At 39.4% G+C, this 16,090-nt stretch overlaps 1 protein-coding gene across 3 annotated transcripts in view; it reads left to right on the forward strand.

The window, feature by feature from the left end:
* ARID2 (AT-rich interaction domain 2) overlaps positions 1-16,090 on the forward strand; it is a 165,731-nt gene that overhangs the window by 69,510 nt on the left and 80,131 nt on the right. For all 3 annotated transcript variants that reach the window (XR_007772046.1, XM_050936013.1, XM_050936014.1), the window contains one exon: positions 15,746-15,879. Coding sequence is in view for 1 of the 3 variants with exons in the window: in XM_050936013.1 (XP_050791970.1) it covers positions 15,746-15,879 (134 nt within the window). In the remaining 2 variants the exon portion in view is untranslated. The remainder of the gene's footprint in view (positions 1-15,745; positions 15,880-16,090) is intronic.

Here is a 16,090-nt window from a genome sequence, read left to right on the forward strand (position 1 = left end):
AGTTCTGCAGTCTTCACGCAGGCAGTGATAGGGCTGGAGGATTCAAGGACACTTAAAATAACAGAAATAGAAACATTTAATACAGAGGCTACATTGTTTATTATCACAGTGAAGGAGTTTGTAGACTATTTGTAGCATCATGTACACATACCAAACATAGCACAGAGAGGCCACGGCAGCGAAGGCATGGCGAGTAATGGGGTGGGTGTTTCTGCCGCGACTTCACCTGGGAAGGGGAACTGCCTCAGGGCTCACTGGGGTTTCTGTGCATTGGGGAAAGCAGAGAGCAGCTGGGGGGAACCTGCACTGAACACCCTCCCCCCCAATTGCCACAGCAGTTACTCCTCTGGGAAGGGGAACTGCCTCAGGGCTCACGGGGGTTTCTGTACATTGGGGAAAGCAGAGAGCAGCTGGGGGGGGACCTGTACTGACCACCCCCCCCCCCAGTTGCCACAGCAGTTACTCCTCTGGGAAGGGGAACTGCCTCAGGGCTCACTGGGGTTTCTGTACATTGGGGAAAGCAGAGAGCAGCTGGGGGGGGACCTGCACTGAAGAGTATCCCTACATTTTCAACAGGATTTTCTACTGCCAGATATATCACTGCTGCGTGTTACCTGGGAAGAGAGGGAGGGTCTATCTATGCAGCTTGCCTGTGTGCAGCAATGGTCCCCCCACCCCTCGCTGCACAGTGGCGCGGACGAGTTCGCCTGACCGGGACAAGGACCACGATGGCTCTCCCTATAAACTTGCGCAAGCACATTGCCCACGCTCTGGCTGCAACTTTTGAAGAGATTACCGAGGCAGATTACAGAGACATGATAGACCAAATCAATGAGCTATTCCACATTTAGGCATGCATGCAGGCAGCCATAACCCCCACCCTCCTCTCCCAAAACATTTCCATCCTAAAAATAAAATCTGCTTACTGGGAACCCGCTCCTCTGCTTCTTCTTCACCAACAAGTTCCAGCTGCTGCGACTGGCTAGCCTCCTCCTGGCTTGAGAAGAGCTCCTGGCTGCATGCCTCCTGGGACTCTGGGGTCTCCCTCCACCCCAGTAGCCTCACTCTCGGCTTCCTCTACACCCTCCCCCACTTCTTCCTGCTCTGAACTCTCCATCGTGCTCCTCGGATTGGCAGTGGGGTCACACCCAAGTATGGCATCCAGCTCCTTGTAAAAACGGCAGGTCGTGGGGGCAGCTCCTGAGCGGCAATTTTCCTCACGGGCTTTGCAATAGGCACTGCGCAGCTCCTTTACTTTTACCCTTCACTGCAACGCATCCCGTTCATGGCCCCTTAGCAGCAAGGACTTTGATATCTGCCCATAGGTATCATAATTTCTACGGCTGGAGCGCAGCTGTGATTGCACAGCTTCCTCACCCCAAACACTGATGAGGTCCTGCAGCTCGGAAGTGTTCCATGCTGGGGCTCGTTTGGGGCGTGGAGGCATGGTCATTGATTGATTGATTGCACTCCACACCTGGCTGAGCAAACAGGAAGGGGATTTTTAAAATTCCCGGGGCATTTAAAGGGTGAGTCACCTGAGCCTAGGGCAGTGGAGTATGAAACGATGAGCAGAGTGGCTGAAAACGTATGCTGGGATACCTCTTAATACCCTGGAGGCCAATAAAAGTGCTTTTGGTGTCCACACTTGATGACCAGTGCTGCATCACCAGCGCTGGAATCGCTACACCCGAGGCAGACCAGGTGTACAGCCAGCGCTGCAACCAGGGAGTTGCAGCGCTGGCCGTGCTTTGCAAGTGTGGACATAGAGTGAGTTGCAGCGCTGTAACCCCATCACCAGAGCTGCAACTCTCCAGTGTAGCCATGCCCTAAGACTCTCTAGATAAGGAACTGTGGATGGCTAGCCTCCGTGCGCTGGCTAGCCTTGTGGTGCAGCATGAGGAGAGACCGCGCATGTGCAGGCCCAGTGAACACTGCTACTGAAGATATCCTATCAGCAGTGCAGGGATGCACCCACACCTACAATGGTGCAGCCATAGGGGGAGGGATAGCTCAGTAGTTTGAGCATTGGCCTCCTAAACCCAGGGCTGTGAGTTCAATCCTTGAGGGGGCCATTTAAGGAAGTGGGGATTGGTCCTGCTTTGAATAGGGGGTTGGACTAGATGATCTCCTGAGGTCTCTTCCAACCCTAATAATCTGTGTGTGTGTGTGTGACTGGTCAAAAACTCAGATGAAGAGGAGCAAACCCTTGTCCTTTCAGGCCATTTCTCCGTTTCCATTGACAGAAAGACAGTTCAGTCCAAATTGGAGAGATTTTTATCCACAAAGTAAAATGAAAACACTGCATGATGAGAAACTCTCAGCACTATCTGATTGGAGGCTGAATGGAGTCACCAGGTTGTCCATACTTGAACAGATCCTCTATTTGAGACTTATGCTGTTGCGTAGACAGGGATTTCTTTGCCTCTTTCACAGACACAGCATACAGTTTAAATACTTTGTATGCTGCAGATCTTTTTGCAGTGGGAATAGCAGTGCTTGGGGCAGTTTTGTTTGTTTTTCTCTCCATCAGCAGCTAACTGAAAAATGACTGTCTGACTTCTGTTCAGACTTTACCACAGAATTAAACTTTGAATCAAAGCAAAGCATGGACATTTTAATTTCGGAGGGAGAATTTCAGAGAGAGGGTTTTATGGTTATGTAAAACTAGGATTATAATGGAAGAGGCAATATAATTTTAACTATAGCTTTAGCTACTGCAAAAGTTCGAAGTGAATATAGATAGCCATTTTCCTTTTCGTTGTTACAGTACAGCTGAAATATATAATCATAAAAAAATTGAAATAGAAAAACAGCATGTTTCAGAATTAAGGCAGAACACAGTTCACCAAAGTACTTCAAGCTTGTGTCTAATTTTAAGCATGTAGCTTTAGTGGGACAACTAAAGTATTTTGACTTCTGTAGGACTGTGCTCATGTTTAAAATATCTTGCTGAACTGGGGGCCTGTATGAGGAACCTATTTCTGACCCCTAAAGCATGTGTGAATATGGCTTCCTGCACTGCTTTAAGTATTTGTGATGTTGACAACCATGGCAGAAGAAACAAAGAAATGTGAGCTGTTCTTGGCATGTGAAAAGCTTGTCAGTTCACCTTTTTATCTGTAAATATGCTTATTAGGTAATTTTCTTATGATGGCATATAAGAAGAAAAGCTAAATTATTCACATTTTTCACAAAACCATGCTATTTATAGTTGGAATAGTTTTTCTGATAATTTTTAATGAGGCCCTTGAAAATGCAAAAGGGAAGTTCTGCTTTATTTTTTGTTTTCCCTACCGGGAACCTTAGCTGTGTCTATTTCTATGTTAAAAAATAGTCATGAACTAAAGACAACAAATAATCACCTCCATAATTTGATACTACTTAGTATAATTTTCCGTTTAAATTTAGGAGAGGCCCGGGACTGAACTACCATAGAAACTAAGTGACCCTCCAAGCTCATGTCACCAACAGAACATAATAGGAAAGCTTGCACTGTAGTAATATGGATTTTTCCTTTGCTTTTTAAAGCTTCTAGTACTATAATTAGAATATGTACAATATTCAAAAGAGACAAATGAGGAATAATTAGTAAATTATAGTTAATACCTATTTGAGATTTATCTGCTTTGAAACATATTAAAATGTTCTTTTTATACTTAATTTAGTATTTGATATGTATGTAATTTAACTGTTCGGATCAGAATTTGTTTTTGTAATGTACAATAAGGGAAAAGACTAAAAATTTATAAACTATTGCCAGCCATATACAACTTCCATTTAAATTCTAGAAATACACTTGGGCTAACAGATCTTCGTACAAATAGATGCATGACTACATAAATACATTCTTAGCACTTGGTAATTATATTTGTGATGGTGAAAGCACACAAGAAATTGAGCATACTAATATTTGAATCAAATTTTAAAATCTCCTGAGCAAAAAGAATCTCTGGAGTGTTTTTAGCATCTCTAATATGTGTTTTTATATTTGTAAGTTTTTAGCAGCTTCTTGTAGATGCTTGTATTTGGCAAAATGAATAAGTAATTTTTAATGGAAAATATTCCCCAGGCTTTAAAATCTATTTTAATCACTGGCTATGTTTTGAATTATTGAACTGTAGGAATGATAATTTATACAATTCAGGGTTATTTTTATATTTTGTAAAGAATCTCTGTATTTCTTATTTGAAAAACATACGTGGTTGTATATTTACATATTATACAGGTTAAACAACCTGAGCGCCGTCCCACCCTGTGTATTGAATGAGGCAGCACTCTTGTGGAAAAAATAGTATGTGATTGTGTAATTAAAGACGATATCATAATGTATATTCACAAGGCTGCAAAATTAAGGTTGCATTTGTCATCAATTGTTAACAACCTAAATATTTTAAAACAGATTTTTTTATACAGTATAGATGTTGTGTAATATATAAGCTGTTTTTAGTTAAATGTATTCTAATATAAATATGTTTATTGCAAACTTTCTTATACTGTGGACACATTCATTATAGTATTGCCAGTTATGCATTTGCTGCACAGTGCGCTACTAAGAACTATGGGATAAATTCCCATAATCCAATGCTGCTGCAGCGTTTGCAGGGAGTATTATGTACAGATGCAGGGTTATAGTTTACCTGAAACAGGATGACTAGCATGGGTGCCTTGAACTGTTGCAACTTGCATTGGATCAGCCACATAATATAATTCTCTAGTGTAGGCAAGACTCAGAATTAACACAGTCCCTGCTCTGAGGAGCAGCTGGGTACTCTCACACCCAATTAGAGCAAAAACAGTTTCAGTGCATGCATACAGCTTTTCCTAGACATAATTGTGTGTGATTTCTGTTTAATGCATACACACCTGCCAGGCTATGCTGATATTTTTGTATCAGCGCAGTTTGGGGAAATCCAGGTGGCTCGTCTAATCTGTATCAGCCCTTGCTGCTGACATAAAGTACGCGGGTGTTTTTACAGAACGGGTTAACCCTTTTGGAAACCCAAGATTATAGGATTTCTTATCCAGATCCCAGAATCCTGCCAACCTTTTGCTGTCTTGCTTGATGAATCCAAGACCAGGATGATAAGCAGCACTTTAGCTGTCACTTCAACAGCAACAGAGTGGTGTTTTTAGACAACTGAAGGGAAGGTGGAGATGTCATGTGAACAGCAATTACCCATATTACATTTTGACTGTCCTTGCTGCTTATGATTCATAACCTCTGTGAACAGAATGGAGAATGCTATGTAAATGCCTAGAATGAAGCAAAGAGGTGCTCTAGCCGGACAACCTGAATGTGGATTTGGAAATTCACTGACTACCAGTGTCAGACAAAGAAATCAGATAAGGATGCTCTCTGTCATTACTTTACTAAAAGTGTTGGTTTGGGGAAGAAAGATTAAGAGGAGTAGGACTCATCATTCTAAGGCTTTTATTAAATGTATACAGCTAGTGCGGCCCAGAAACAGTCTCCAAAATTGAAGGTGTAATAGAGCTCTCTGTATAAAATGTTACAATAATATGCCTATCCCAGAATCCTCATTAACAACTATTTAAAGGTTTTCATACCTACTGTAATTTTGTTTTCCCTTAATATGAATCCAGTGCTCTGAACAGGCGCACCCTCAGTTTATGAAGTATTCCTTGTAGGCTAATCTAGCATGTGATTCTTTTGTTTTGAATCTTCAATTCAGGATAGCAGGAAATGCCAAATAGGGCCAAAATGGCACATTGATTATATCAACACAACAGTTATGTTTATTTTTTCCATTTAAACTGCATTGTAACCCTATTGTAAATGCTAATTGTTCTAGTTGTATGAAGTATTTGCCTAGGGAAGGTTTATTTGCTTAAGCAATCCTTCCAACAGGAGGAACTTATAGGTTAAAAAAAAATATGAAAAATGGGAGTTTGTGCCTCCATTCCACTGACATGAACAAAAATACTTTGAGGTTATGACATCCGTCTAAAGCAGTGGATCTCTTCTAGAAGAAACCAATATTAAAATAAGAAAACTAATTTTCCCTTCTTTCTCCAACACTTATATGTTTACCTTCAAATCCTTATCAACCTATGTACAACCTAATTATGAAGCTTATATCTATAGTAGAGCTGCTGTACAGAAAGGGAGACATGAATTTAAAAATCAAAACAACAAAAGCCAACTTTTTTGGTAGAGACACAAGGTGGGTGAGGTAATATCTTCTATTGGACTAACTTTTTTGTTGATGAGAGAGAGAAGCTTTGAAGAAGAGCCCTGTGTAAGCTTGAAAGCGAAAGTTGGTTCAATAAAAGATATTACTTTACACACTTTGTCTTTCTAATATCCTTGGACCTACATGGCTTCAACAGCACAGCAGACAACTTTTTATGTTGACAGGTAGACGGTACTGACCCAAACACAGCAGAAATATAGCGCTTTCCTGGAAAATATGCCACTAAGAAGACACTCTCTTCCCATCTAACAAGCAACCTAAAAAATTCAGCAGGAAATTCAAACTATCATAGATATCCATGTTCAAGTCAAAGATCTGCTTATCACTGAACACTCAGAAGTCTCCATCATGGCAGTAAACATCTGCTCTCTTCTCTTATCCTTCCTGTCATTGCTATGTTTCCTCCAACTTCTCTTTCTTTCCTTCATCTTTAATCTTACTCGTCTCCCCTTCTGATGTACATTTGTTCCACAAGTAGCAGCATTTGCTCTGTCATCTTGTGGAAATTGGCTACAAGAGCTACTTTGAGGGCTCTTTCTGTATTTATTACCCCATTGGGGTAGATTATTCTGGGATTTGGGATCTTTGTGTTCTTCTTTCCCTTGTTTTTGTCTTGACAGTGGATATGCTAATGTGTCATCAAAAAATGCACATATGGCTTGGCTGCCCTAACTTTGGATGCCTTTGGCAGTGCTCTTCTCTGCTGTCATCTTTGTGCTGTGATTTGCACTGTATCTTTCAGTGCAAAAAAGAAAAGTGAAACTTAAAAAAAATTTCTTCGAGTTTGCAACATTACTGGAAACCTGCAGAATTGCTACTTCCTGGCCTCTGGGCAGATCAGTGAATTGTTTTATTTCAGAAAGAGATGTATTAAACAAATTATTTAAAAAATTTTATTCCATTCTAGCCTCTGCCGTTGTAAGCATCAGGCTTCTTTTGGAGATTCTGTAAAGTAGGTGGCTCAAGATACCTCAGAAGCTTGAAAATAATTTGATGCTGTTTGCAGATTTTGATCAGAGTTGAATTTTCACCACAGAAGCATCCAAGAAAGCCATGAAGCAGCCATGTGGAATGCAAAAAATTTCAGTTGAGTTCAGATTTTGAAAACTAGTTGCCAATAGCAAGAAAAACTTTTTGACCATGGAGAGTTTGGAGGAAGCGGGCTAAGCCATCAATTTCTACAGAATTTAAGCTTTCATTAAGAAAAAAAAAGTTTCTAGCCTTTCTAGGTTAATAAAATAACTTAGGTATGAACTAAACATGAACTGACAGTGCAGTCTTCCTGAATCTGCAGATAGACTGCTGTAGTGCTTCTGCTGTTCATTGCATTATTAAGCAATTGCAGAGAAACAAACAAGTCTGGTCAGCTTCAATGTTCCTATTCAAAATCATCTGGGCAACACTGAAACTGACAAGAATCATCCCACTTCAAGTGGTTTCTGCATGTTCCCACTTGTTGGATCAAAGTACATATGCCACAATGGGAATATATAGAGACTTAGGATAAAGAACTTCAGTTACATGTAAGCAAACTTCATTTTCACTCGATTGCTACTAAGAAAAGTTAGGAGCAGCAGCAGGGGCAGGACTTGGGGCTACTCACTAGGGAGTAACTTGGAGCCATATATGTGGGGATAGGCTCAAAAGTGAGGCTCAAACGGTAAGAAAGGCATATAGTGATTCCCACTGCCGTCAATATATGCACAACAGCCAGAATACCGAATAGCGCGACATCCATACCTCACTGAGAAGTTTCCCCCTTCCCTCCAGATAATCAGGTAGCTGCTGGGGACGGAACACTAAGTAGGTAGCAGTGAAAGGTGGGGAGAGAAAGTGAGAGCGACTCCTCTCTTCCAACAGAGGTGAAGGGGAGGATGCTATTTAATTCCTTCAGATGTAGGCTAGATAGAGGTTGGTAAGAAAAAGAGAGTTTCAGGTGCAGAGTCTCGGGTGCAGCACTCTGATAAGAATTTTAAGTCTTTTTCTTTTCTTGGTAGCTGAAAGTAAAGATAAGAGGAAGCTGGGATTTTCACTAGAATGTTGGCTTAGACATATCTGGTTGGACTTCCTCATCTGTTGTGTAAGCCCTTGGGTGGTAGGCGTGTAGTCAACTTTTCATGTCCTGATTTAGTTGGTCAAAAAAAAAACTCTAAAGGAAAACTTAAAGTCTTAGAATAGGTCTACAAATAGCAAGAAGACTGTTTGAAGATTGACATGTTTTACTCAGATAAAAAGCTGGTGGGTGTAGTACAAAAAACCTACAGACATACAGTTGGATATGGTATTATGAGAGAAACAGTTTCACACAGCACCACAGACCACAGCTTGAGAACTGTACATACCTATTCTGTGGTAAATTCCATATGCAACTGGCTCATATACCATCTAGATTTCTTCCTGTTAACTGCTTTTCAAATTTCTTAATACAAGTTTTATTTACACTTTCTGATAAAATAAGAAGCTGCTTTATGTTATTGAAATATGTAGTCTAAATAGGCAAAATATTAGTCACTTTCATAAAGCTAATTTCCTCATAATTTTAATTAAAACAATAACCTATTTTAGTAACATAACTTTATAAAACTAAAAATCAGGTTGCAAACTTTTTTTCGTTCAGAAATATGGACGTATAATTTGACTTTTGTAAATAAAAGTACACTTTTTAAAGGTTTTGTTTCTAATTAGAAAATTAAGGTTTTTGCAGTGATAATTTGAAAATGAATAAAGATCGTTTGTATTTCTGCTGTTTAGTCTAAGTAGAAATTTGCATAATACATGTTGGTTTAAATTTTTAAAAGTGACCAATGACTTTGGTTTCTTCATTTATGGGTGCCCGACTTGAGGTTATTTTAAAGGAGACCTCATTTTCAGAAAGTACTGAGCACTTGTCATCTAAAAATCAGGCAACTGTGGTTGTGCACTCAAAAAATCCCTAGTCACTTTTGAAAAATTAGGCATTTAATTTCCCCATGTTTCAGTACTTTGTATGTTGTGTGGCTTTTGCTATTGACCAGAGAGATGATAATCTACTTCCAAATTGAAAAACGGATGACGACAAACTAAATTCTGTTCTGTACCTCTCAGGAGAGACAACACAGAACACTATACCCAGGAGTAGGGACAGGGCCATCCCTAGCCATTTTGGTGCCCTACGCAGCCCCCAGGCCTCCTGGGGGGGGAGCTGACTAGGGCCCCAAGCTTCCACGGGGGAGAGGGTGCGAACGCCCTCCAGCCTGCCGAGCAGAGTGGGTTCGGGTCAGGTCACTCCACTTCCTGCCACCTAGTGAGTGCAGGGCGGGCTCGACCCCAGGCTCGACCCCTCACTCACAGGGCAGCAGGAAGTGGAGTGACCCAGCCCCAGCCCACTCCACTCTGCTCCCCTGGCTCCCAGGCTTGGGGGTCAGGGGGGAACTGCCCCTCAGCACTCACCAGCTGCATGGCTGGGAGCCAGGGGAGCGGAGCAGGCTGGGGCTGGGTCGCTCCACTTACCCCTGCTGGTGAGTGCAGGTCTGCCCCATGCTGCAGTCCTCAGGTAAGTGCAGGGGGGCTTTGGGGAAGGGGTGGAGTGTGGGTGGGGCTGGAGCAGCATGCAGCTACATCTGGGTAGGGATGGCCCTGAGTAGGGAGAGTAGCTTTAAGTTGCCTTCTCAGATCCTAGATTATGTCTTTGACTTGTGGCTGCAACTGCCACTTTACTCTTATTACTGGGTGGGCTTCTGAATACGCATTTTATATTCTTCTATGCCAGTGTTTCCCAAATTTGGGATGCCGCTTGTGTAGGGAAAGCCCCTGGTGGGCCGGGCCAGCTTGGTTACCTGCCATGTCCGCTGATCGCGGCTCCCACTGGCCGCGGTTCACTGCTGCAGGCCAATGGGGGCTGCGGAAAACAGCGTGGGGTGAGGGACTTAGTGTCCGCTACTTCCAGCAGCTCCCATTGGCCTGAAGCAGCGAACCGCGTCCAATTGGTGCTGCGATCGGCTGGACCTGTGGACGCAGCAGGTATATAAACTGTCCCGGCCCGCCAGAGGCTTTCCCTATACAAGCGGCATCCCAAGTTTGGAAAACACTGTTCTATGCAATATTATTATTATATTTAATAGTAAAAATGTTTAAATAATGCTGAGCTTTTGAGGCAAACCAGCAAAAATCAGGAAATGTAAGATTAAGGCAGGTCCCCCAATCCTGAAAACACAGGCTTCATTTTATTACTAGGGGTAATCCCACTGAGATAATTGAGAATACTCATGAACCTAATGCTAAATCAGTGGGGTAAGTTTCCTTGATTTCAGTGGACTTTGTGTGAGGCCTTATGGAAGTAAAATTCAGCATGTGCATAAGAGTCTTCAGGACCAGAGTTTGATTTTGTCTCCTTTGCTATCAATATTGGGAGTGAAAGCAGTCTTTAACAGGCCAGGTTTTAATATACCCTTTCTTCCTTATTGTGACAATGATGGAAAAACTAATACAAACTTACTTACCTGGTTTTATTTTATTTTTTGTTTGTTTTGCTTTTTGGTTATTTTTGTTTGTTTTTTTAACTTGCTTCAGGAGACAAGTGAGTGATTTGAATTTGAAGCTGAGTAAGAAATCAAATTTCCATAGCATTGGATTTTCTTAATCTTTTGGGTTTTTTAAAGTTAGAGCACAGCAATATTTTTTTAATTGAAAAAATATTAGAATAGTTGCCAGGGACTGACATTTGCTTATTAATTTATCCAGAACAGAGGTTGGAAATATTTAGTGTCCCTAAAAATATGTAGGCTGATTCACCATCTAGGCACCTCTGAGGTAGTTTTTGCCCTTGTGATTTTTAGCAGCCAATAGTAATGTATCTGAATTAGGGGCTGTCGATTAATGACAGTTAACTCACGTGATTAACTCAACAGAATTAATCACGATTAATCTTTGTTTTAATTGCACTGTTAAACAATAGGATACCAATTGAAACTTATTAAATATTTTTGGATGTTTGTCTACATTTCCAAATATATTGATTTCAATACTACACAGAATTCAAAGTGTACACTATATATTTTTATTACAAATATTTGTACTGTAAAAAAGGTAAAAGAAATAATATCTTCAGTTCACCTCATATAAGTACTGTAGTGAAATCTCTTTATTGTGAAAGTGCAACTTACAAATGTAGATTTTTTTGGCGAGGTACATAACTGCACTCAAAAACAAAAAAAAAAAGCAAAACTTTATTGCCTAAAAGTCCACTCAGTCCTACTTCTTGTTCAGCCAATCACTAAGACAAACAAGTTTGTTTACATTTATGGGCGATAATGCTGCCCACTTCTTATTTATGTCATCAGAAAGCGAGAACAGATGTTCACATGGCACTTTTGTAGCTGGCATTGCAAGGTATTTATGTGCTAGATATGCTAAACATTCGTATGCCCTTTCATGCGTCAGCCACCATTCCAGAGGACATGCTTCCATGCTGATGAATCTTATTTAAAAAAATCACATGTTAATTAAATTTGTGACTGAACTCCTTGGGGGAGAATTGTATGTCTCTGGCTTTGTTTAACCCGCATTCTGCCATATATTTCATGTTATAGTAGTCTCGAATGATGACTCAGCACATATTCATTTTAAGAACACTTTTGCTGCAGATTTGACAAAATGCAAGGAAGGTACCAATGTGAGATTTCTAAAGATAGCTACAGTACTCAACCCAAGGTTTAAGAATCTGAAGTGCTGTCCAAAATCTTATAGGAACGAGGTGTGGAACATGCTTTCAGAAGTCTTAAAAGAACAAATCTCCGATGCAGAAACTACAGAACCTGAACACCGAAAGAGAAAATCAACCTGCTAGTGACATACTCAGAGGATGAAAATGAACATTCATCTGTCCGCACTTTTTTGGATTGTTATCGAGTAGAACCCATCATCAGCATGAAGGCATGTCCTGTGGAATGGTGGTTGAACCATGAAGGGACATATGAATCTTTAGTGCATCTGGCACGTAAATATCTTGCAACACCAGCTACAACAGTGCCATGCGAATGCCTGTTCTCACTTTCAGGTGTCATAGTAAACAAGAAGTGGGCTGCGTTATCTCGTGCAAAGTGTAACCAACCTTGTTTGTCTGAGTGACTGGCTGACTAAAAAGTAGGACTGAGTGGACTTGTACGTTCTAAAGTTTTACATAATTCTACATTTGTAAGTTCAAATTTCATGATAAAGAGATTGCACTACAGTACTTGTTTGAGGTGAATTGAAAAATATTTTTGTTGTTTTTACAGTGCAAATATTTGTAATAAAAATAAATATAAAGTGAGCTCTGTGCCCTTTGTATTCTGTGTTGTAATTGAAATTAATATATTTGAAAGTGTAGTAAACATGCAAAAAAAATAAGTAAATGGTACTCTATTATTGTTTAACAGTGTCCTTAACTGCAATTAATTTTTTTAATCTCGACAGCCCTAATCTGAATATAAAGTACTAATCTCTAACTCAGAAAGCTGGGAATTTACACTGAAAGATGATATAAAGCTCTCATGTCTAACTCCAATGGTTCTTCAGCTGGAGGTCACTAAATAATTTCTGGATTCAAAGAAGATGGTAATCGGAACATGATCTAAGTTTACATATTTTGCAAAACTCCCAGAGCTAAAAATGAATGCTTTGTTTGACTGGAAAGATGATTTTTTTTCAGATCATATAAAAGCATAAATTCTTAACTTTCACATTTGGAGATTAATGCTTTATCCTGTTCATCTCAAACCTTGTTTTAAAGCCACATTAGAGAATCTAAATCGTTCCTCTGGAAAACCAGTTCAGGTATATTTTGGAATGTGTGAAATTATGGGACAAGTAACCCACGATTCATCACACTGTTTCCTGTCTGTCAGTCTGAATGGTCAACCATTCTAGTACAGCTTTGTGCTCTTTTTTAGCCATGTACACTTGGCAATGAATGTATCAAATCTCACTGTTTATTTAGAAGTAACCACTTTGCATTTATTTATTGATGCCATTCTGGTAATTTTTGTATTACTGGAAAACCAATTTACATAGTTATTCAGTACATCTCTCCCCATTACTTTAAAACCATTTGATCCCATGAGTTGTTCAGGGCTACCTCTTGTGCAGAGTTTGCACATGGTTGTTATGTTCTCTTTTAAAAAAATGCATTAACAATTTAAAAAAGATTACCAGAAAATTGGTTAAAAGTTATAAAGTAAACAAAGCCTTGGAAAACAAAAATTGGTCCCTCCGATCTTTGTATTCTTCCTGCCTAATGCATCTAGTGATGCAACACTAAGTATAGGATGCATAACAATTCATTGCTAGGGAATGGAAGTGATTGGAGCAATACATTTTGATGGTGGCTGATTATAATGAAAAGTAAAGCTTCTATTGTGATGCATCTCTTTTGGTAAAATACAATGGAAGGAGAGGAAATACTGAAAAAGTATGTAATTGTGTGGTTTTTTGTAAAGTATTAGTCTTTTTAAATGTCCCATCACTCCAGCAAAGAGTGAAGTTATTTAAAAAGGAGCTGCAGTCATGTTTTCATTTTGCTCAGAGTAGAGTTGTGAAAATGCACATGCTAAAAAGCACCTCTTGACATATGAAAGTTATAAATAGTATTTGGCTGAAATTTTGATTAAAGGGCTCAAGGGGAGGGAAAGAAGTGAGAAGCGGAAGGAAAATGAGCTGTAAGGGAAGAACTGAAAATTTAAGTCCTGATTATGGGGTGGGTGTGTGGGGGGAATGCTGACATTTGACATTAAGTGTAAAGAAAATTCAGTTACTCAATATTTTGGGGTCTGCTCTTTTTCAGACATTAAATGAAAAGGTAAATAGCATCAGTGAAGATCTGTATTTTGAAGAAATATAGAAGCAACAGTGTTCAAATATAAATTTATTTTAATTAGCAAAAGCAAAGTGATATAGTTAAGATTTCTGCTAGGTCCTTGACTCACCATATGAAGCCTATGTAATAAAGATGATTTCCCAGCAGTGGGTTATCTAATAATATTTATAATTTACATAGTGCTTTATGTGTCCAAAGTGCTGTACGTCTGATTAATCATAATTGTTTTATGCAACACCTACTCACAGCCTTTTTTAACTCTTAATTTTCTTCCTCTTATGAGATTTACTTAAACCTTTAATAAAGCTTTTTATTATGAAAATTATATTGGTTGAAATTTAAAGATATGTTTGCTTGTTTTAGGCTCTGGTTCAGCAAGGAATTTAAGCATGGTTGTAATTCTAGGCATGTGAGTAGTCCCATTAAAATAAATGAGAATAGTGACATGCTTAAAATTAGGCCAGTTGTTTTCAACTGGTCCGCAGACTTTCTAAGGGGTCCACAAAAAGTGACTATGAAGTTTCAGATCCCAGAAAAGGCATTCAGTTTTTCTGATCAATGAAAAGTATGTGAATACCTCCCCCTACAAGTCAGAACCCAGAATACCCCCCACCTGTAGGTCAAAACCCAGAAGTGTTATCATTACCTAGAAGCCCACAATTTAGCGCCCTTTCTCACAGTGTCAAATGCTATGGTGAGCATGTGCCTGTCCCTACTCCACCCCTTCCCTTAAGGCTTCCCTCCCCTCCTCCAGCTCTTCCCATCAAACAGACAGACCCTACTGTCTCTTTATGAAAATATTCTTTTTTTGCCTTTTGTGTGATGAAAAAAAATTCCCTGGAACCTAACCCCCTCCCCTATTTACATTAATTCTTATAGGGTAATTGGATTCACTTAACATTGTTTCACTTAAAATTGCATTTTTCAAGAACATAACTACAGTGTTACGCTAGGAGTTACTGTACACATTAACAGTTTGTCTTATTACCACCAATTTGATGTATCCAGCCATGACTGTTTCTATTTTTCTGCCCCTTTTGACATAGCCTATCACCTCATAAAATATCACATTCTGTCTGCATTACTGCATGAGAGATTCTAACGGAGTTCCAATAGTGTCATTCAGCTTGTTACTGAGTCTTACTTAGCATTTTCAGTGTCCACATGTTGAATTTATTATATTTATATTTCTAGTATTTTCTTTATGAACCACTGTTTTTAACCTGTTGATTATGTCTGTGTTGCCTACCCCTTACCATATTATGCTTCTAATGGTAAACTATGTAAAATATTTCTGGTGCAATTTCTTGTAGTAATTTATGTGTAAGTACTTCTACCTGCAGGTAATAAAAGCACATATAAAAATATGTCGGGTAACAAAAGCAAAAACTGATCCACAGAAAAAGAAAATGAGCTTAGTTACAAGGTGGCTAGTTATACTATAATTTTTAGCCAAGGAGTATTATTGGCAAATATAAACAAATTTCATATCTAAATCATGATTTCACTTACCTGCCTGTATCGCCTTTTGTTAGTCTGATTCATGGTTTTGTATCTTATACCACAGTTTAACTATTGCTTTCAATAAACCTCTTTTTCTACAGTTGCTACTGTTTCCTTCAGCAGTTCAACTCTTAGAGGACAGGAGTGTTAGTTGCATGATAAATATTAAAAATCTTTGCTGTCTTAATTTCAGCTATCTAGAAAAGTACGAGAAAGTGCATCATTTTGGGGAGGACGATGATGAGGTACAACCAGGCAATCCAAAGCCACAACTTCCTATAGGTGCAATTCCATCTTCCTACAATTACCAGCAACACAGTGTGTCAGGTAAATTAAATTTTTGAGAAAAAGATTGTTGTGATATTTATTTTAATTTTGCCTGTTTTAACTGGGGCAGTCTTTAAATGCATTTACAGTGTTATTAAAAAACATCAACACTTTGTCAGTCAAATCATTATCTAACATAAAATATTTTCTCCTGTTACCCAAAAAACAAGAAAACCTCCAAATCCGTAAATAACCCCAGCTCTTCCAGAGT

The sequence above is a fragment of the Gopherus flavomarginatus genome, chromosome 1 (genome assembly GCF_025201925.1).
Source record: "Gopherus flavomarginatus isolate rGopFla2 chromosome 1, rGopFla2.mat.asm, whole genome shotgun sequence".
NCBI lineage: Eukaryota > Metazoa > Chordata > Testudines > Testudinidae > Gopherus > Gopherus flavomarginatus.